The following is a 21,441-nucleotide window of genomic DNA, read 5'->3' on the forward strand; positions in this document are numbered from 1 at the left end:
GGGGGACTGTTCTGGTCCCTGCTCAGGAAAATGGAGGCAAAGAAGTCATTAAATATGTTGGCTTTGACGTCTGGTGTGACGACCAAATTTCCTAACGTGTCCTGCAGGGGCCCCACTTTACCCGGAACCTTCTTTTTGCCCCCTATGAATTTAAAAAAGGACTTTTTGTTGTCCTTGTCCCAGTCCCAGCTCCGCCTTGGCCTTCCTGACTGCCCCCCTGCAGCCCCGAGCAACCGCAGTATGGTCATCCCTGGGGATGGCTCCTCCCTGCCATGGGTGTGCGCCTCCCTTTTAGCTAGGAGACATAGAACTGCTTGGCCGCTGTCCTGGGAGAGTTGGCTCTTGGTTCTGGCCAGAAGGCTGTCTTTGTTCAGTCAGGGTGAGGTGTATACTGGGAGGCCATAGTTTTACACCCCAAACCATAAGTGGTATAAACAAGTTTTAAGACAAAACAAGGTTTTCAAAAGCCTGAGAAGGCTGTTGGAGATTTTAAATATCTGTTTGGCTTATTTACGTGGATGCACAATGCAATAGTATATTTGATAACTGCTGTGTTGGTAACTTGATCAGCTATCGAGAGGCTCAAATTGCAGGTTGCATGTGATGAGGTACTTCAAGAAGATCAGGGGAAGAGAGGAGTGTAGTCTGAGGAATGTTGCCTCAGTTCCAGTTCTGCTTGTGTCTCTTTGAACCTGAGGGGAAAGCGGACATACTTTTCCTCTCTCCACCCACAGATGAAGGCAGAAAATTCATTTCTTCAATCACCTTAAAGTACTGGTTCTGCATGTCCTGCATTATTCAGTGAAACAGGAGCCACCCTTCTCTTTAACTGCCTAGTCAAGTAATGTGACTGCCATTGAACTGCCTAAATCGTGTATAATGCGCCTGCAAACATTGCATAAAATAACCTTTATAGGGATTATAACTTGCATTGGAGGTAAGCAGTGTACTAATTCTTTTTTGTCAAGCTGAAAGCTTCCTTGTCATCAGGTGGCTGGCTTTCTTATTTGGAAGAAATGGCTATATTTATTAAAATAACCATTATTTTCATTGGTTTGCTTCCTTGTAATTGAATCCAGAGCGTATGTAATTTTGTTAGTGAGTTCTGACATGTGCATAGTCAGTTGAGTAATTCCTGTGGGAGGTAAGTATAGGTTAGTTTGAAATATTGCACTTGAATGCTGAAAGTAATTAGATTGAAGCAGAATAATTCTTCTGAGAAACTATGGCAGTAGCTAAGTCAATACCAGTTACATTCCTTGAATGCTTAGTTGTTTTTCATAGGCGGTGGAAAATATTTGCACAAGACCCTTTTATTAAATGGACTGTGACAGGTGCCCAGGCCAAGCTTGTCCCTTTCCTGGTTCCTAGCATCCCTGATTAAGAGTCGTCTATGATCTGAATGCAGTTGCAGGTCATAAAAATGCAGTCTTGGGGGAATAGTATTGAAGACTTGTTCTGCTATCTGGATGTCATATTCCTGTGGGATGGGGTTGTATTTCCACCAGAGCTGTTTTTTTAGGATTTGGTTGTTAAAATGCCTGTAGACTGGTATGGTATCCAGGTTATAGCCATATTGGTCTAGAGGAAAAAGCAATTGGGGCTTGTAATAGAGGTGATAGCTTTTATTAGACAAACAAGATTTTTGCAAAAAAAAAAAAAGGTCTTTCATTGCAAGCTTTTGAGCACAAACAGCCTTCTTCAGACTGGCATGTAGACTGGTATGTGCACTCAAGCTCATTCCGATAACCCGGGCTTCCCTGCCTGACACTGTTATCATACGTAAATATTGTCAGTGGGTTTTGTAGCCTCCTCCAACTCTACATCTCTTCCTAAGCAGTTCTGAATTTCTAGGCATCAGGATTTTAAATAGCTTGGTGTTTTAATGTTCTATTTCTCTTCAATGCGTTTCTTTATAGGGGCCTTCTTGCACATATTGCAGAGGGGAAACCTGCTATCTTGTCAGCTCTTTGAACTGGCTGTTGAACAAGCCACCTGGACTCATTATTACTGCTCTTTGCCAGTATGTGCCCACACTAGGAGGACAAAACCAGGCAGAGGTGTGTTTGTATGTTTGAAGTTGGCAATCTCTGTGCCTGTGGTGTAGTTAAGATAATTCACTAGCTGATATGAATAGAAAAGTCGAGCACTCTTAAAATCAACCTTTTCTATCAGTGCTGTGGAGTCAGCAGGTCTAGATCTCCTGCCTCGGTGAATAAAGTCAATAAATATCTACGCTTGTACCAAGGGGAGTGAAATGTCCTCTGCTAGGACACCTTGGAGTGAGCACCAGGTAGTTGACTAGCCTGCTGTGATGCAGCTCAGGTGCTTGGATTGGTGGGGTCCCTCCTAGTGAAGCTGGTGCCCTGGGCAGCCAAGAGGGGCATCTGTGAAGCCAGGCAGAGGTCATTGAGCCCAGTTGGTAGCTTAGTTATTCCAAGAGAGAATTCTGCAGACCATATTTGCTCTAATTGGTAGTAAAATGCAGAAAAGCTGCACAGTCCCACCCCTGAGTGGAAGTGCCGACAACGATTTCCCTTTTCCCTAAAAGTTTTCGTGTATAAATGCTGCAGGGGAATGATCCCTCCTGACTGGATAGGTTCACTGTTTGCATAAGTGCAGAATTTGGAATGAATTTGGACTGTTTTGTCTGACTTGGGAAATACTTTATTAACCATAATCCCTTGTGATTTCTTCAGGGTAGCAGTAGTAGGCCTGTATCGCATCCCCATTTGGGCTCAGTGGGCACGTCTACAGGTTCATTAATGCATCGTAATTACAGTGCATTAAGTTTAGTACCTGTAATAACAGGTTCATTTGAAGGGATGTGCTTGTACCTAGATTTGAACATGTTGTACAGAACATAGCATAACAATACTATCTTTCACTTTCTCGTTGAGCAAGTGACTTGTGGCCATGTCAAGGACATGGCTTCCCTTGTGCCCCAACAAATGATTGGATCCTTGTCTTAATCGTTCATTAGCTTCCAGGGTAGAGCTTGTTCTCCTTCTTACTTCTTCTTGCTGCATTTGCTTTGGTTTGCCTAAATACAACTGCCTACATCTTGTGGCTTTCCTCATGCTGCAAACTCGCATCCTAAAATAGTTTTGTGGAACAAGAATAGGTTTCTGAACCTAGATTTAAAAAGTGTTGATTGTTTTTGCAGGTGGTATAAACTTCATTCCAAACCAGGGAAGAAGGAGAAAGAGAGAGGGGAGATTGAGGTGGATATCCAGTTCATGAGGAGCAATTTGACGGCCAGCATGTTTGATTTGTCTATGAAGGATAAGTCTCGGTCTCCATTCGGCAAGTTGAAAGACAAGTTGAAGGGAAAGCGGAGCAGTGGACTGTCAGACACAGCATCTGCCATTGTTCCTAGCATAACACACTCAATAGCTGACAGTGAGGATGAGTCAGCTGAGAAAGAGAAGAAGAAATTTAAGATCAAAACCCTGTTTTCCAAGCCTGGCTTGCAGAAGAGCTCCCTCTCCCAGTCCATGTCTGCTTTACCTGCACTCCAGCCAGTCACAGAGAAAGTGAAGCTTAGACCAGGTGACTTTAAGTCCAGTTGGTATGACGACGATCATGAGGATGAGAAAACACTTACCCCAGTCTCAGAAAGTAAGTATTGCCTCCTTCAGGAGTAACTACTTGTCAATACTTTATTTACAGGATTGGTTAAATTTGTGGAGGAGTCTTTTCAGAATACTTGGTGAGCTTTGCTGTCTGTAGGAAAGAGAAACTGTCTTCAGTTGTCTGAGAGCTTTGACTGAAGAAAGCAGTAAAGCTTTGCTGGCTGCATGATATTTTACATGCAGGTTTCCTTTGGATAAGACTTTTTTGTTCATTCATTTTTTTTAAATGAATAATTTGGTTCCTGTGTTGTGAATGATTGCACATCCCACTGAGAGCCCCTGGGAAGAACGCAGTCATTCATAAAGAATCCGGCTGGAGCTGGGTTGGAAAGAGTGACACTTATTTTACCTTCTCATCTTCTCTTCTTGTGGCTTTCAAATGCCTGCTGAGCCAAAAGTTCTGGATCTGGGTGATTAGAGAACAGGAATGTCTAATAGAAGTTTCTCTTTCTGTTGTGAGTAGCCCGTTGGTGGGTTTTTGAGCACTTTAGCTGTAATACTGAGCATTATAGGAAGCTTTTTTTAATAACCTGAACATCTAATATATTGCAGAGAACTTTGATGGCAAAGCTGAAGATACAACACTTCATCCTCCTGCTGTTACGGCTTATAAGAAAACGGCAAGTGTGGATAAGCAGCTAAACCAAACAGCTTCCAGCAACACCAAGAAAGAAGGACTGTCTTTATTTGGTGGCCTTAAGTCCAAAAATGATCCTGCCTCCCGCTCAAATGTGTGTATTAATGGCAGTCACGTTTACATGGAGGAATGTGAAGCCATGGCAAAAGATGGCACTCCATCCTCATCCTCTTCCCCTTCCCCTCAGACCTTCAGGAAGAAACATCTGTATGCATCTGAAGAGAACTTGTCTTCCAAATCTGTTAAGGGGCCTGAGGAATTGGAAAAAACTAATAGAGCTTTATCTGGGTCTTCATCTTTGGAGACCTTTAAATCTTTGACATTACCATCCTACAAATTGCTTAGTGGTGGAGACTCTTTAGAAAGCAGTGTTCCTTCGAATGCTGACAGCACAAAAGAGACCAAGAAAGCTGCCTTGTTGTCTCTGGTTACAGGAAAAAAGGAATTGGGGAAAAACACTGATGTAGAAAAACTTACAGACGTAACTGTGAAGGAGAAAGATGTCAAAGGTCCTGAAAACCAGAAGAACGAGAGCAAGGCGGAGCCTGCAGAAGTCCCGACAGCCCTGCCCAGAGAGAGCCCTTCAGAAAGCAGCATCGCAGCATATGTTCCCAGAAACAAGCAGTCACTCAACCCTTTTGGCGAAGAACAGAAACCCGAAAAGCCTGTAGCCTCTGCGAGGACAAACCAAACCAAAGTGGTTAAGCCCAGGTCAGTCTCTTTTTGCTGTTTCTAATGCTGATGTAAGTAAACACAGCAGTCACAGACTGTGACTGGACCACTTCCTGCCACGAGGCATTCTGGTAGCTGTTGTGTGTGGTATGCAGCCCTCTACAGCATCTCTTGTGGACTTGTTTTGTCACCAGGGGCAAATTTAACCAGCCACATAGTAAATATTTGACTTGCATCCTCGTTGTGAGTACAAGGCGTGACCTTGATAGTCTCCATTAGTGAGGCTGCAGTAAAGAAAGCAATTCTGCTTTTTCGGTGTATTTAGCTGCTTGCATAGTGTGTGGAGATCATTCCATGTTTCTTTAACCTGGAAAGCCAACTGCTTACCATCCCTTCGACATGGAAATGTGCCAGGGTAGGGTCTGGAATGCCATCTTTAATCCAGCTTTTTGCTCTTTCCCATTGTCCCTGCTTTGGCCTCCAAAAAGGCTAATCTTGGGCCACATCTGCTTTTGGCACAATTGAAGTATGGGCATTGCCATAGCGTTCTTATTCTGCACATGACAATCTGCAGCGGGGAATTCTTCGCTGTTGCAGTAATACAGGAGTGGGTACAAGCATTTAAACATGGAGGAAGTGACTTCAAGCCTACTGCATTAAACATCTTGCAGTTATAAACGTCATTAGTAGGCTGCCCATTTTGTGAAATCTTCCTGTAAGACTTGTGTTCACTGCTCACACTTTGCATCTGCAACTGACATGCAAGTTTTTTGTCCCTTTTTGCAGACGGGGCGTGTCTTCAGAGGATGAAACCGAAGCCACGCTTGCTACTTCTGCACCCGATTGCCTTCCTGCTTTCACTTCTGCACATCTTGCCAGTAGTACGAGTAACCCTTTCGCTTCCAAAGTGGAACAGAATTTCAGTGCACAAACCTCTGAAAGCATTACTAGCCCTCTTGTATCCCTTTCTGCACTGCGGTCTAGTGGCAAAAACCCTTTCACTCCTAACTGGGGCCAGGAGTCCAAAGCACAGGACTCCCCAAGTTCTGCTAATTCTTCTCATCCTTTTTCAGCTTCTGTTCCCAAGTCGGTTGTCTCTGCGTGTCTTACTAAAAATGACAATAACCCTTTCACTTTCAAAGGGGGACAGGACTCCCAAAAAGAAGAGTTTGGAAGGTCTTGCAGTCCTCCCTTGTATTTCTCTCATCCTGCTCCTGCTGTTTTGGTGCATGGTTCTTCCTCTCTCCCCTCTGTTTATCATGCTAACGACAATAACCCTTTTACCTCTGAAGCAGGACAGGAGTTGGAAGCAGCTACTTCTCCTGCTTCTCTCTTCCCCCCTTGTGTAGCCTCTAGCATGCGCTGTTCTACAGTGGAGCATCTTGCTAGCTCAGAGTCCTCTTCTGTTTCTTCAGACAAGCCACAGAACGAGACTGTAGCTGGTAATGCAAATACTGTGCCAAAATCTTTAGGGTTGCTGTCAGACAGTTCTGTATCTCAGTATGAAAGAGCAGAGGCAACTCCAAGGAAACAAGGTGGTAGTAAAGGGGTGCAGATAGTATCAGCTTTAAAAAAAAATAACAAAGGAAAGAAAAAGTCCTTGACCTTCAGCTTAGATCTGGAAGATACTTGCCCAGGGAACAGTGATGAGGATTCAGACAGAGAGCACCCTGATAAATGTGAAGAAGTGGCTGCTACAGGTGAAATAGTAACAGCCGAGAGGGCAGGATTTGCCTCTGCGCCTAATACTGTGTGTGTCCTTTCACCTGAACCCTGTGATGAGCAGGTGAATTCTCATCAAAACAGTAAAAGAGCTGTTTGGGGTGACATGGAAACTAGCAATGCAAGTGCTGAAACCTGTATGGGAGAGAGCAAAGAATTTACTTCTCTCCCCAAATCTAACTCTAACCTTTTATCCGGGAATGCTGAAGTAAAGGCATCCTCTGCTATGAGGAAAATAAATGAGGAGCTAGAGACAGTTAGTGAAGAGAAAAGGATCTGGTCACTCGGCATGGGAGAACAGAAGCCCGTATCCAAATCTGTGGCATCCCCTGTTGCTGAAGGAGACTTGTCAGATCAAGTAGAGCCACCCAAACCAACCCCAAGGATTCGCACATTGCTCTCGATGGAAGCTGGCAAGGCAAGGGATGTCTCCGAGCTCAGTCCTCTCTTTGTTGCACCAAAGCCAGCACCAAGGAATGCTGCGAGAAAACCTAAGTGTGCCTCTGATTCTCAGCCTAGCATAGCAAAAGAGAAAGAGATGCTGTCTTCTGAGAGGACAAAGATGGCATCTGGAGATGTGTTGTGTAGGGAGATGGCCTCAGATCCCTGTGAGAATCTGCTAAGTGAGAGTTCATTAAAAACCGCTGCAACTTCAGCTGTGCTTTCTCTTGAAGGGGTGGCTAGCAATGATGAATGCCTAAAATGCAGCTCTGACCATCACGATATGTCACTGTTGGACTGTGTTATAGACCTTAAGCCTGCTGTTCCTGTTCTTGGAGATGGCAGTGCGAAACCTCTTGGTCTTCCAGTTATTCTAGAAGTGGGCTCGGACGATGAGCAGCTGGACGACAACCAAAAGGGCAATGACATGTCTGCACCTGGCAACAGTCTTCCAAAGACTGAAAGTGATCCATTGCAATTCACAGAGGAAATAAAGCAGAGTTCAAGTACAAACTCTTTTGCTGATAAAATACCTGGAGTGCTTCATGAGAGAGAAGAGAACCCTGAGGATATTGGTGAATCTGTGGAACCATCCAAACTAACTTCAGGCAACATTTTTTGTGCAAATAGTAAGGCAGGTTTAGATGCAGAGGTTTCTTATTCCAAAAAGTGTGGCTGTGACTTTGAGGAAAGTGGTAGTATTAACATTGAGGAAGGTGCAGGTGGTAATCTTTTGAAGCCCCCCGTTTCTCCTAGCTCTTTATCCAGTTCTTCCCAGCCCTTGTCTTATTCTCAATCTCTCCAATCTGGCACTTGCAACAGTAATAGAGCAGAAACTCCAAGGAAGCCAACAGCAGAAGGCTTCGATGATAAAGCAGGAAGTGCTGGCAAGAAGAAGCTGCTTCAGGCATGGGTTTCACCCTCTGAAACACATCCCAATCAAACACAGCAGAGCGGTGGAGCTGTGTCTGCTAAGCACAGGTGAGCGATTATGGAGAGCTGCACAGATAATGCTGTGACAATCCCCTTGTTAAAAGGCTTACTCTTTGGAGCAGAGACCTGGGTTTTGTAGCTTCAGGCACATTTTTGTTTTTTTAGAATGATATGGAAGGTTAGTCTAACCTGTAACCGATGGGTATCGTCAGACTCCTATGGCCTAGTATAAGGCTGCCACCACTACAACTCCTACTGAAGAAACTGGGGTGGCTCCAAACAAATCTATGCTCATAGATGAGGGTGGAGCCCAATTTTGCAGACCTAACCTCTTTAAGTGCTGTTGTTTCATGGCAGCTCAGGGAAATCTGTGATCATTTGTTACATGAGCGTTATGCTTTAATGAAAGTTCATTTTGCATACCTGATAATGTACTGCAGTCAGCAGGTGGCTGTGGCTATGGTTCAGTTGTAGCGAGGTTCTTGGGAATGAGAAAGCGGTTCAAGGCAGCCTGGGAAGTGAGCTGCTCACTTTGCAGGTAGGGCAAGGATTCCTAAGCCTTAAAAAGCACTGAAGGAAACCAGCTTCATGTAGTCTACAAGTCTGCCTCTTTGGTGTCTAACATAGCAGGAGCTGTTCAGACTTCTGCTAACACGTCCTGGTATAGTCTGAGGTTGTGCTTCTCTGTTCATTGTGTAATCTCTAATGCAAACTTTACATTTTATAGGTAACACTGCATGAGGATTACTGTTCCGAAACTTAGTGAAAAATAAATGTGTAATATGCGTTCACTTCCAAAGCTGCCCCTACATACTGAAACTAGAGATCCTAATATTACACCTTGATCTCTGCTACTTGTTCCTTACAGTAGAATAAGTCAGTTTCCCAAATATATAGCGGAAGGCATCCCTTGTCCAAGATACATATTGGATATTTAGATTTCTCTGAAGACCTTGGGATGAGAAATCAAAGAATGGCATCTTTTCGTACTGTAAAAAGATTGAAAGTAAGTGTTTCTATAATTTGAGCATCTTGTAACACAGGTTTTGTGATGTGTTAGTAATCTTCTGAAGCCATTGTTTCCCTTAATGTTTGTTGCATTTAAGATAAAAGGCACCAAATAAACAGTGTATAACAGGTAGAAAACAGTATCTTATGATAGAGCAGCTTTTATTGAAAGGGACTTCCATCTGATCTCAAGAGACAAGATGCACATTGGCAAGATGCACATTCCACCTTGCTAAATCTTGGAACCTGTTGGATCTTTTTCTTGGGCTAGAATCTGCACAAGGTCAGGGTGGTGAACTGCATTAATAAGTTGTGTGGCTTTTTTGTTTTAGACCTCATCCTGTCAAGCCAATGAACACCACACCTAAAAGCTTCAGCATCACCAGTAGTGTGACTGAAAAACGCACCGAGATCAACCCAAAGGTATGAAAAAATGAGCTGGGGGCTTAACTTTGTAACTCTAAGACAGTTTGGAATTGACAACTCCACAGTAATGGCTTTTGGCCATGTGAAATAGAGGTTCAAAGCCTCTTCTTCTTGGACCTTACTGCTGGTGAAATAACATCCTTTTTCCAGTTTCTATGGTCATGGCAACAAATTGAGTAATGTTGGTTCTTATTTAGGGCTAATAAATTGAAGCCAGATGGAGGTCCCAGCTCCTAAGAGGGAGCTGGGCCCAGGGCTGTGCCGAGAGGAGCTCTCTCACTCTCTGTGGGATGGATGGCTAGAGTGGCTGCATGCCAAGAGGTCGGTTGGTGACCTGGTGCAGAAGTGACACGTGAGCCTGGCATGCAGTCCTTGCTGTGACAGTATGAGGAAGCAAGGGGCTTGGGGCGATAGCACTGCACAAAGAGGAGTTTGTTTAACCAATGAACCTTTTCCTTCTGTTTTTCTACATAATGAGATTATTAGTTGTGGAATGCAAAGCGGTTAGTGGAGATAGTGGGTAGATTGCAATGAGCCAAAAAGCTATAGTCTGTTTTAGCTCACGATGTTGAGTATGCAGTGAGGTTAGGAATTTTGGTGTGCAGGCCCTACTTTGTATGGTCAGTATCCTTTTAGGGGCAGGAGGAGCAGCGCTTCTGTGAAAAGCGTTCGTCTGCTGGTGATTGCGTCTGTCACTGCTCTGTGTGAGGTCACTTTGGAGTCGAATGGTTTAATTTCACTGGGCACATTTACACGAAACGCTACTGTGCAGTAACTTCTTGCTGCCATGCAGTAGCGTTGTCGGCACTAACTGTGACACGACACTACTGCACAGTAGTAACAAGCTACTACACAGTAGCTCACTGCTACTATGCAGTGGTGTCGGAAAAAAATCATGTGGCGACGGTACTGTTCTCCTTACTGCGCAGTCCATCGCTCATGTAGTCGCAGCTGCTCTGTAGTTTCCAGGAGGGCGTGGAATGAGAGGTATCATGTTCCATGGTAGATGTGTAGGATCCACGGATTATGGTATAGTGTAGTAACTTGTGACAGCCGGTACGCTGTGTTGGAAACCACCCTGCATGGAATGCTGAAGAATGAGATAGTTCAGTAGCTTTGTCATGTTAGTTTTACAATGCTCATTTCTGTATTGACCTGTCCTTCTTCTCTCCTGAAGAAATATGATCCTTCAGACCCTGCTTATGCCTTTGCTCAGCTGACGCACGACGAGCTGATCCAGCTGGTCTTGAAACAGAAGGATGTGATTACCAAGAGAGAGCTCCAGGTGCGGGAATTGGAGGACTACATTGACAACCTGCTTGTCAGAGTCATGGAAGAAACCCCCAACATTCTTCGGGTTTCGGCTCAAATAAACAAAAAGGCTGGGAGGATGTGAGGTCTCAGTCAGCGAGCCTGAATAAAGGCTTGTGTTCACTAAACTCCATATGTAAATAACATGAGGTAGCTGCAACTCCTGTATGGGCTACCTACAGAATTACTTTCTTTCCTGTGTCTCTGCCAAAAGCAGATATTATTTACCTGGGAACTGGTTCGTAATTACAACAGGCCTTCAATGTGTGATCCAAAACTGAAATAATCAGGCAATCTGTGCTTTTTGATGTGCTGTCAATATTAGACCACTGCCTGCATGGCATTTTTAAGAAGTCTAGTCTAAGACCAGAGGTGTAAACCTTCACATGAAGGATTTTTAGGGAAACTTTTTTTTTTTTTTTTCCCTGACACTGGTTCCAGCCTATTGCGGTTTTTAAGGGGTGGTGTGTAAACTAGCTGCTTCTCAGCAGCTTTTGGTTGGACAGTGGTTTTTATTTTAGGCCAAATAATAATAAGTTGTAGTGCAATATAAACCACCACGTACACTAATGCTTCAAGGATCTTATTTTGTTCGAAGAGCTACGTTTGAAGGTGTTCTTTCCAGACAGTAGCTGAGTACACTATATGGTACTGATTCTAAAAATATCATTCCCTCCACCCCAAAAAAACCCAAACTGCTGTAAAATGGGATGTTGTTTAAATCTGCTTGAAGATGGAGTTTTACTACCTAGTTATCTGCATCCGTTTTCATAAGGGGGGATGTAGTTACATTAAGCGGTGTCTAAGCATACAGGCTCTTTTGATTTCTTTTAGCAAAGCAGCTATGACATAATAGCTTGGTCAACTGCTAAATCTCTATAGAAGTCATGAATTCTAGATGTGTATGAAAAGTTCTGATACAGGTCACATTCCTCCTTGATGTTTCTTGTTCTTACCTAGAACAGACCAACTGCACCATCACAATCTCTTCCTTACATACAGGTTCGTACCTGCGTGCTTCTTAGCGCTCAATTGGCTAATCTTTATTGTTTTAAAGCCTGGTTGTGGGGCTTTTTGTGCTACTTGAATTAACATATTTTAAATATTTTGGAGTTTGAGAACTTAGTTTGGAACAATTTTAATTAGTAAACAATTTTCCTTTGGTTTTTATATATGGTTAACTAAGCTGCAGTCAAAAGGGTGCATGTTCTAATTGTTTTCCCCAAAATGAATTCCTTTGTGTGCATCAGGATCTCGGAAAAGGGGTGTTGTAATAGTATATTTTTTAAAAAACAAGCCAAAGGAAAAGCATGCACTGCTATTTTGCAGGACAATCGGTTAACTCTGATTCTTTTGCCTTTTTGTTGGCTGCCACTTTGCTGCTTGCACAGAGAGGTAAATGTGCCCTCTCTGCCTATTAGCTGGTGCCTTTTTTTCCCCACTGTCAGCTTGTCAGGCTTATTCAAATAAAACTTCCTGAGCAGACTGGTAAGCTGTCAGTAAAAATCAGTATTTGCTTAGAAGAGAGGCAGTGATATTTTATTTTAATGCTGCCACCCTGATCTCTGTAATGGTAATGGAATTCTGGTAAGCTGTTAAAATTTAGTTACAAATATGTGATCACAACTGAAATTGGGCAGCTTGGAGAGTGAGGTGAGGATTGGCGATGCAAAGTACTTTGGATAGTAAATCTTAAATGGAAAGGGTAATGGAAAGGGAAAGAAAACCAGTGTCAAAGCTTTTGGAAGGTGAAAGGGTCCATTAAGTCTCTTCTAAAGCATCTGAGGGCTAATTTTACCTAAAGATCAGGAGGAACAGTTTCTATCATTCCTCACATTGGAGCACTTTAATTAGGAGCAAGACCAACTTAATTTTCTGTTACTTTGTAATGGTGTCTGCTTTTTATATTTGTATGAAACACTGGAAACCACCATGAACTTCTCTGTCTGCTTTTTATAGTGAAGAATAGTTGCATATATTTGCACAGACCTATACACTGGAAAAGTATATAGAAAGTATACGTGCTTTTTGCTTGCTCTTGCTTAACGTTTTTGATGGACCCATGATTACCAAGGTGTAGAGCAGAGTAAACTGTGCTCGTCATACCTGTGCCTTCTCTTGAAGGACAGCAGTGAGATAACATTTAATATGTGAAGTGAAGGTTTAAGGTAGGTCATGTTCCAGTCTATGACACTGGGTATGAAATAGCAGCTTGTTTTGGAGCAGATGGCCTAAGTTAAGGGGTAAGCTTTACCGTTTTGGACATGCCTTTAATTGAATCTGAATTAGGTTTTTTTAACAGGATCTTTATTCGCAGCCTTCTAAAGTCTGGATGATACTAAATCGCTTCCATTGAAAACTGGCTAATGCTGGGTTTTGTGCCTTGAAATAGGAAGATGGCACAGTCTTTTTAAAATTGCCTCTTTGTGCCTTGGTCCCTCTACAGAGGGAAATTTTTGCCCATACCTCCTTAAAAATAGATGCATCCTTGGGACTTGAAGCTGGAGCTTTCTAACAGGTTTTCTGCTTCCACAAGAAGGTATTTTTTTTCAGTGCCTTGGACCAGTCGAGGAACCATTTGTAACTTTGAAATGGGTGTTGTGTATAATAATACATGTTGGAAGTTAGCGTTCAGAATGGGTTTAAGTGAAACTAACAGAAGCGACTGTTAGTCTCATTTAAGAGATCTGGTATGTGGGTACTATTCCTCCTGGAGCAGCTGGAGCCCTTGTATAATGCTGCATCTGCTGCTTTAGAGAGAAATATTTGAGGATGTTAAGAGTTGTCCAGAAGTTGTGTTCTGCCCCCCGCCCCCTCCTCCCCCCAGTCTGGGGAGATTTTAAACCCTGAAGTTATTTCACAGTCCGGTACTTGGCTAATGATAATCCGCTTGAGGTGAGAATGTTGTGCTGAAGGTGGGAGCACTGAATTTTGAGAGGAATTAAGTCTGTGCTATAACACACTGAAGCTTGGTTTCCCTTGATCTTGTAGTACGTCTCATTGAGATTTCAGGGTCCTCTGGGAACGGTTGTCCTTCAAAAGCCACACTTGTGCTTTTTTAGCTGTGCAGCTGTTGCACAATTCTCCCGTACCTCAAATCTGTCAGTGGCAATAGCTTTCTGAAGTGTTCAGACAAAAGGGGATTGGCACTTCTATGTTAAGCAGGGTACAGTCAAGGCAAAGTGAGTGTACAGAGCCTTGATAGATGAGCTTCACTGAAGGTCAATTACTGAAGGATCTGAATGTATTTTTTTTATGTTTGTAATGTTTTGCTCTGTTAGTGTGGGTACTTGTTATACGGTTCTTCTTTAACTGATGTTTTTCATGGAACACTAAAATAAAAGCATTTTAAATTCCATAGCTGAGCACTCTTCTGCTTTTCACTGGACCCTAATAAAAGAAAATAAGCTTTGGGTGGGGGGGCACTGCTGCTTCATGGACAAATCACTTAAAAGTACCTTAGGGCTGCAGGGGCCCTTGGGAATGGAATCTGCATTACTGGAAGGTAAGTTCCTTTTGGTGCGGTTCCTGAAGCTGTCAACAAGAGAAGATTTTTCGACCAGTTTTTACTCTGAAAACAGATTGCAATAAGCTAGTCTGGCAGCTGAGATGCCAAATGCTGGGAATAGATGGCATTGGCTGATGTAAAGCAGGTGTATGACACTGGCCTGTACTGAAGGACAAATGTCCTAGGGAAAGGAGCTGGTTGGGCTACATAGAACCCCATCTGTGGCTCTGGATTTAATAGTAGGGTACCACCTATGCCTGATCAGGAGATAATCTAGTCCAGCTCCTGTAGCGAGGCAGGAGACCTATAGATTTACCCCCCACCCCCCAGCCCGCCCTTGTAATATTCAAAAATAAAAAATGAAAAAAGGATGTTTGGTCCTGATTTCCAAAGTGTCAGTCCAACAAACAAGACTGCAGAGGCTCAGTGGACAGCCTGTTTCGCTCCTTTGCTATCCTTGCAGTTAGAAAGTATTTCTTAACATATAATTTTGTCGCAAACATGGCTATCTGCTACTTGGCCTTCCCTCATGGGGTGGCAATCACAGCAGTAGGAACAACCTGGCAGCATAGGTGCCTATTTCAGTTGCCTTCAACTGTTCCTCAGGTCATCCATGGGCATGTTTCTCCTAGACTCGTGAGTTCACCTTTGCTTTCTACATGCAGTAGTCAAAATAGCAGAGTGCTCCAGCTGAAGTGGTGCCTGTGTTGAGTAGACTGGAATGTGCTCTGCATGCTTCTTGCCCCAGGCTGTGACTTTTGTGTCATATTGATCAAAAACAGAGTTGTCTGTTACACCGCCCTATAAGGGCTTTTTTACTTACCTCTGCCCGAGGTACTTGTGGCCTGTTTTGTACTGATGTATCCTTGCTAAATATAGCAGTTAGTGCACTTAGCACTTCTCGGTATTGAACCTTGTAGCGCTGATTTCATATCGTCTCCCCTGCATGTCCATTTCAGCTTTACAGTCTGATTCTGCACCGCTGGGGCCTTCTCCCACTTCCAGCTGGCTGCGCAGTGTTTGCCATGAAAGCCAATGGGACAGTTCCCCCTCCTCCAAATGTAGCATATTACACTTAATGATGGCTTGCTTGCATGCATATGGGGCTGTCTGTCTGTGCAGATTGAACAACAGTACCTGGGCAAGTTTTTTAAAATGTTAAGCAAGTATGAACTACAAACCAACCTGCTTTCTGGGACTTGCCTGATTCATTTGGACTTGGCCTAAAGCGGTGGGAGTTGTCTGGCCACAGTGACTCTATGGTGAACAACAGCCTGTAAGGCAAAGAAACTTGATCCACCAGTGCAGCAGAATGAGAAACCAGCATCTATAGCTGTCAGGTATGTGTTAGATCTCTATCATCCAAAAGCTTCCATTACAACAAAGGCAGCCAGCTGTTGTAGCAACTTAAAAGTCAGTGCAGTTCAAATGCCTTCCACTTGCACATAGTCTTGGGACCACTGGACTGAAATGTGGCTCCGTTGGGAATAACTGCATGCTGCTGTGGCAGCCCCTGCTCCATTCACATTTAGTTTAAAACAACAGGTCAAGGTAATCATTACCATCCTTCAGCATCCAGTCTGAGTGGTTGCCTGCCCTTCAGTGCTACCAGAAATGACTCTCCAGGGAGCTTTAAAGCCAGTGCTCAGTAGAAATTGACTGGCATTGTCAAGCGCTTCACTCTGGTGTGTGGCTCTAATGAGCTATTGTAGAGAGCGCTAAGGAAATAACTCGGGTGGCTATTTCCCTCTGCCGGCTTTGGAGATATAGATTAAAGAAAGGAAATTGAAGGTGGCTGCTTTCCTGGATGTAGTTCTTTCAATTCAAAATGAAAACGATAAAGTTGCTGGCACTTTCCCATAGATCTAGCGTGCGTTGCAAGAAGAGAGAGAGCCTTGCTGGCTGGATCAGTTGTGGCCTGGTATGTCCTTCTCATTACCAAAAGATTCCCCCTCGGTAAGGACTGCTGCTTTGTGGAGAAAACAAATGGTGATTAGCATTGCAGGGGCAATCTTACGTAGTTAGACTGGTGCCTGAAATTCCTGTTTGGACTTGCTACAAGATGCAAAGAAAACCTCTACAGACTACACAAGCTGGGTTTTCAACTATCATCCTGAATTTGAAATGATAATGATCAATAAGCAAGTACAGCCTATATTAAAAAATAACTAGACAGAGAAACAAGCCTAGCCCAACCCTCCTAGCTTTCAGACTGCTCCTTATCACACCCAGATCATCTTCACCAATGAACTTGCTGCTGATTAGGAGGCACATACTGGGACCCAGCATTGTCTTGAGGCTAAGAAACTAATTTCAACTGCCTCACATAGCAGCACCCTGTCCTACCCCACCACCCACTGCCCCTCACACTGCCAAACCCACCCCTCAGAAGCCATGGCTCACGCACTTGTCTATAGCTGGCTGTGGTATCGGTACACCAGCGCGACCCTCCTGGAAACTAGGTGAAACTAGACACCACCTACTTCCAAGAACAAATGCTCAGAAAAGAGGGAAGGGGCTGCGCTACTAGTGCATTTTTAAAAAATGGGAAACCACTTCCTTTCTGAACTTCAAGTCCTGACGCTCGAGGGAGGTTTATAAATCGCTTTCAGGAGCCTGGCTTGGGGGAATAATAATTAGCTTGCTAGACTCGAGAACCACAGACTTAACACAGACGTTGACTTTGTGGTTCTTTGTTATCTAAGTCAGGGGTGGGCAATTATTCTGGGTGGAGGGCCGCATACTGAGTTTTGGCAAGCCATCGAGGGCCACACGACAGGCAGCGGGGGCAGATAAATACTAATTTTCTAAATTTTTGTAGGGGCCCCGCAGGCCGGACGCAATGGGCTGGCGGGCCGCATTTTGCCCACCCCTGATCTGGGCGATTCCCCCCCGTCCGTGCTGTGCAAGTGATAGCAGCTTTGAATGGGCTTGCTCTTCATTTATCTTTTCTTCTGCATTTTACCTGCCAGCTACCTAATAGTGTCTCTCATAGCCTATGTCTTCAAGAGGAGGCTGGATAGATATCTGGCTGGGGTATTATGATCCCGGCACTGCCCAGGAGCAGCGCACGCACAGGCGGCAGGCCTGCAGAGCGCAGGATCTCCCACGGGGGGATCATTATGGGACCAACTGGGCGGCTGGGATCCCGCCAGACAAAGCAGGACACGCTTGGGGAGGGACCAGTAGCGGGCTGGGGCTGGGGCTGGGGCCGGAGGCGAGGGCGGAACGCGCGCGCGGGCGAGTCGCGGTTGCTCGCCGGAGCCGCTTCGGGGAGGGACCGGAAGTGGGCAGGTGGGTGCCGCGCTGCGCGGGGTCCCCCGGGCCGTATCCGGTGCGCTTCGCTCGGCCGGCCGTGGGGACGGCATGGCCGGCCGGCAGACGTGCCCGGGCTGCGGCTCCACCGACCTGGTGCAGGACGCGCTGTACGCGCAGAGCCAGCTGGTGTGCGCCGCCTGCGGCCGCGTCCTCGCCGAGGGGCTGCTTACCACCACCTTCGCCGAGGAGCAGCAGCTGCACGGTAGGGCGGGCGGGGAGCAGAAAGCAGAGCAGCAGAGCAGGCAGTGGAAGGGGGTCATCGTGCCACTCAGGGAGGGAAAGACTGCATTGTCCAGGAAGGGGGAAGAAGGGCATCTCTTCCGGGTGTCGGGAAGGACGTGTGATTAACCCACCTGGTGCGATCCTCCAGGGAGCGATGGTCTTGCCCAGCGGCAGGCACGGGGACAGGACAGCACCGCAGCCTCTGGGCCTCTGTCGCCTGGTGCTTGGTTCACAACCCCGGCGTCGGTTAAACCTCACAGCCAAAACACAGAAATGGGACTAGGGGAGAGAAGTTGTTGCCAGAAATGCTGAGGGTGGTGGGAAAGGCAAGTTTCCGACGGCTTCTACCAGCTTTCCCCGCACGCGCGGGATCGTGACTCTTGGTTCTGCCCTGTCAGAAACAGTTGCCCGTAACCCACAACTTCCCACGGGCTCGTGCTGCTGCACAGGCCTGCTGTTTATTTGGGCTTTGTCAAACATGCAGCGATGCCGTCGTGGCTGCCTGCTGCAGCACTCTTCTGCCCATCAGCAAGCAAATGCCAACTTGCAAATACCCTCGTGGCTGTGGCCCGTGGGAAGTTGGTGGGTTTTTTGAGCAGGTAACAGTGAGAGCTTCAGCTGGAGCAGTACAAGAAAAATCAGCTCAAAACTGTTGTGTTTTACTTAAATGGAAACATCCTAACTTGTGTTCTGAACTAAACCTTGGAGGTATCTTTAACCAAAAATATTTACTTCTGGAAACCTAACTATTTTGTTTGTAATTCAAAAAATGGCAGGACTGGTCAGTGTCACGGCCTGGTTCGCGGTGCTGTGATGTTTTGTTGTACGGGCTGGGAAGTGACCCTCTCAGCAGCACAGAAGCAGAAAGGGATCGTGGAGTCTAAGATGAACATGAGTTGTCAGTGTGTCGAAATCATCAGCAAAGCTAACCGCACTTTATCGTGCATCAGCAGATGCGTGACAAATAGATCCAAGGAGGTGATACTTCCCCTCTATGTGGCATTGGTCAGACCGCAGTAGGAGCACTGCATCCAGTTTTGGGCGCCGTACTTCAAGAAGGATGTTGATAGACTCAGGGGTCCAGAGGAGGCCACACATATGGGTAGGGGTTTACAGTCCGAGTCCTACAAGGAGAGACTGAGGGACCTGGACCTCTTCAGCCTCCACAAGAGAAGCCTGAGAGATGATCCTGTGGCAGCCTACGAATTCATTAGGGGGACGCAGCAGGGGATGGGAGATGCTCTGTTCCCCAGGGGTAACAAGAAACAATGGTCACAAACTGACAGAGAATAGACTTAGGTTAGACATCAGGAAAAACTTCTTCATGATAAGGGTGGCCAAAATCCGGAATGAGCTTCCAAGGGAGGTGGTGCTCTCCCCTGCCTTGGGGTCTTTAAGACAAGGCTGGATAGGCATCTGGCTGGAGTCATCTAACCCCAGTGCTCTTTCCTGCCCAGGGCGGGGGGTTGGACTCGGTGATCTGTTGAGGTCCCTTCTAACCCGAGCATCTAAGAATCTATGTCCATGTTGTGACTGCCCTCTCAAACTGGTTTTAGTAAAAATCTATAGGGAAAAACATCCTGTGGGTCCTTACATATGGCTTTACTCTGCACACAACTTTGATATATAGTTTTTTGTTGTTTTTTTAGAAAGCTCAGTCAGTTTGGACATGTTCCTTTAAAGTAGCTGTGGTCAAGTCATCAGGGTCTCTGTCCTTTTTTCCCTCTAGACTAACCCATGTTTGGTAGTTTTAATTCAGTGCCTATAACACATTGGACTGTGAGCAGGCTACTGCTGTATAGATGGGTGCAGGCTGAATGGAATCAGAGCTGTAGCTTTCCTGCTGTCAGCCATCCCCCTGGCCAAGGACATACAATCCCAAATGAGTCTCTAGTGTGGGGTCTCAAATGTGAAGGCCTGTTTGGCAGAAGTGAAGTTCAGCATAAGTTGGTGATCTGCTTTACTGTACTATATCACTCCCAGCATATAAATAGGTCTGAGATTGCACTGTTTGCTGGGATCTCTTTGGTGAGGTGCAGAAGAGGAGGAGTCAGGTTGACTCAACTCCTTTTCCACCCTATCCTATCTGTTCAGGGCTGAGTTGTATTGGCAGGGAGCTGGTGAAGGGAATAGGTGCTGCCGGTGCCGCCTTTGGAGATATGAAGAGAATAGCACCCCCCCAGTGCTTCACTTTCCAGCTTTCCATCCCTATTTACCTGGCACTAACTGTGGACCTTGTCTTCTACTCGCTGACGTGACTGCTTTGCCTGATGCTTGTCTTGCAGAGGTGACATACTCATGGAGCACGGGCCAGAAGGAGCAGCTGAGCCGCTGTGAACAGCGAGGTGAGAACTGGTTCCTGGTTTTGAAACATGTGGGACTTGGTGTCATGTTCCTGCCAGGGGGAAGCTGCCATGTGAATTGTACTTCTGTTTCTCACTCAGCTGAGAAGCTCCCCTGGTTCTAGGCCTGGCAGTGCCAGGTGGCCATTAGCTGACATCTGGCCTGGGCTGAAGGAGCTAGAGAGACCCTTTTCATGCAGATGCTGACAGAGTGCTCTCTTTTGCAGGGATCAGGCGTGTCCAGGATCTGTGCAAAGTCCTCCAGCTCCCACCTGTGTTTGAAGAGACAGCCGTGTCTTATTTCCAGCGTGCAATCAAGCACCCCTCTTTCCACTTAGTCAGCTTGGAGAAGAAGGAGGTTCTGGTGGGTTGCTGCGTCTGTGTGACCTGCCGGCAGCACAACTGGCCTGTGACCATGGGAACGATTTGCTCCCTGCTGTATGCAGACAAGGAACTGTTTACTAGTGTATACCTGCATGTCTTGAAGGAGCTGGAGCTGGATGTGCCTGCCCTGAGCCTGATGGATCTGGTGAAAACACATCTCAACGGGTAATGGAATTGGCACCCTCCTTCCTGCAGGATCCATGGGGCTTGAGAATCCCACATGGCTGGACACCCCTCGAGTTGCCTTTTAGGTGCAAGGCAGGGCCTGTGCATGCAATGGGCAATGCCACCTGGGCTGAGAGTACCAAGTGAGCCCTGGTTTCTATGGGATGCATCCCCTGACCCTCACCCGGGCACAGCAGAGGGCTCTCTCTGCAGAGCTCCACTTTGCTTATTTGCTTTGTGTCAAAGAGAAGGCTGGGCCAGCTCCCCTGAGACTGGACCCTGGGCTCTGTGTCACAGCTGGTGCCCAGATGCTGTCATGGGAATCTGTCCCCCAAGTACTTAGGTTCACAAGGGCTGAATTACAGCTAAAAACTGCCCCCCCACTTGCCTCAGACTAAGAACCCCTCTGGCAAGAGGGTGAGAAAAGAGACATCAATAGTTGTCATTTGCAGGGAGGGGGCAGGGAACCTGCTTATGGGGGCATTGTTTGATGCCCTAGTGACAGATGGGTTTTGGCCCTGACCCCTGGTGTGGCATCCAGATAGGTCCAGGCAGTGGCCCACTCCTCAGTTGGGTGGGTGGGTGGAATTGTTGCTGCATGGGGATGACCTGCTCTGGTAGCCACATGGACTCATGCTCTGAGTGGCTTCCTTCCAGTTCTCTGCCTGGGGTCTGTCACAGCAATTAGTGTCTATTTTTTTTTTTTTTTTTTGGTTT

General features: G+C 45.8%; 2 protein-coding genes across 2 annotated transcripts in view; both read left to right on the forward strand.

Moving 5' to 3' along the window:
• The window catches only part of RAB11FIP1 (RAB11 family interacting protein 1), an 18,275-nt gene extending 4,132 nt beyond the window's left edge, over positions 1-14,143 (forward strand). Inside the window, 5 exon segments of the mRNA XM_019514482.1 lie at positions 3,167-3,621; positions 4,188-4,983; positions 5,731-8,088; positions 9,381-9,471; positions 10,652-14,143. Coding sequence (XP_019370027.1) covers positions 3,167-3,621; positions 4,188-4,983; positions 5,731-8,088; positions 9,381-9,471; positions 10,652-10,870 — 3,919 coding nt within the window. The 3' untranslated portion in view covers positions 10,871-14,143.
• A 3,463-nt stretch (positions 14,144-17,606) lies between these two features.
• Positions 17,607-21,441, forward strand: part of BRF2 (BRF2, RNA polymerase III transcription initiation factor subunit) — a 5,460-nt gene continuing 1,625 nt past the window's right edge. Inside the window, exons 1-3 of the mRNA XM_019514483.1 lie at positions 17,607-17,813; positions 20,119-20,178; positions 20,403-20,724. Coding sequence (XP_019370028.1) covers positions 17,660-17,813; positions 20,119-20,178; positions 20,403-20,724 — 536 coding nt within the window. The 5' untranslated portion in view covers positions 17,607-17,659. The remainder of the gene's footprint in view (positions 17,814-20,118; positions 20,179-20,402; positions 20,725-21,441) is intronic.

The sequence above is a fragment of the Gavialis gangeticus genome, unplaced genomic scaffold (assembly GCF_001723915.1).
Source record: "Gavialis gangeticus isolate Ggan-Ray unplaced genomic scaffold, GavGan_comp1, whole genome shotgun sequence".
NCBI lineage: Eukaryota > Metazoa > Chordata > Crocodylia > Gavialidae > Gavialis > Gavialis gangeticus.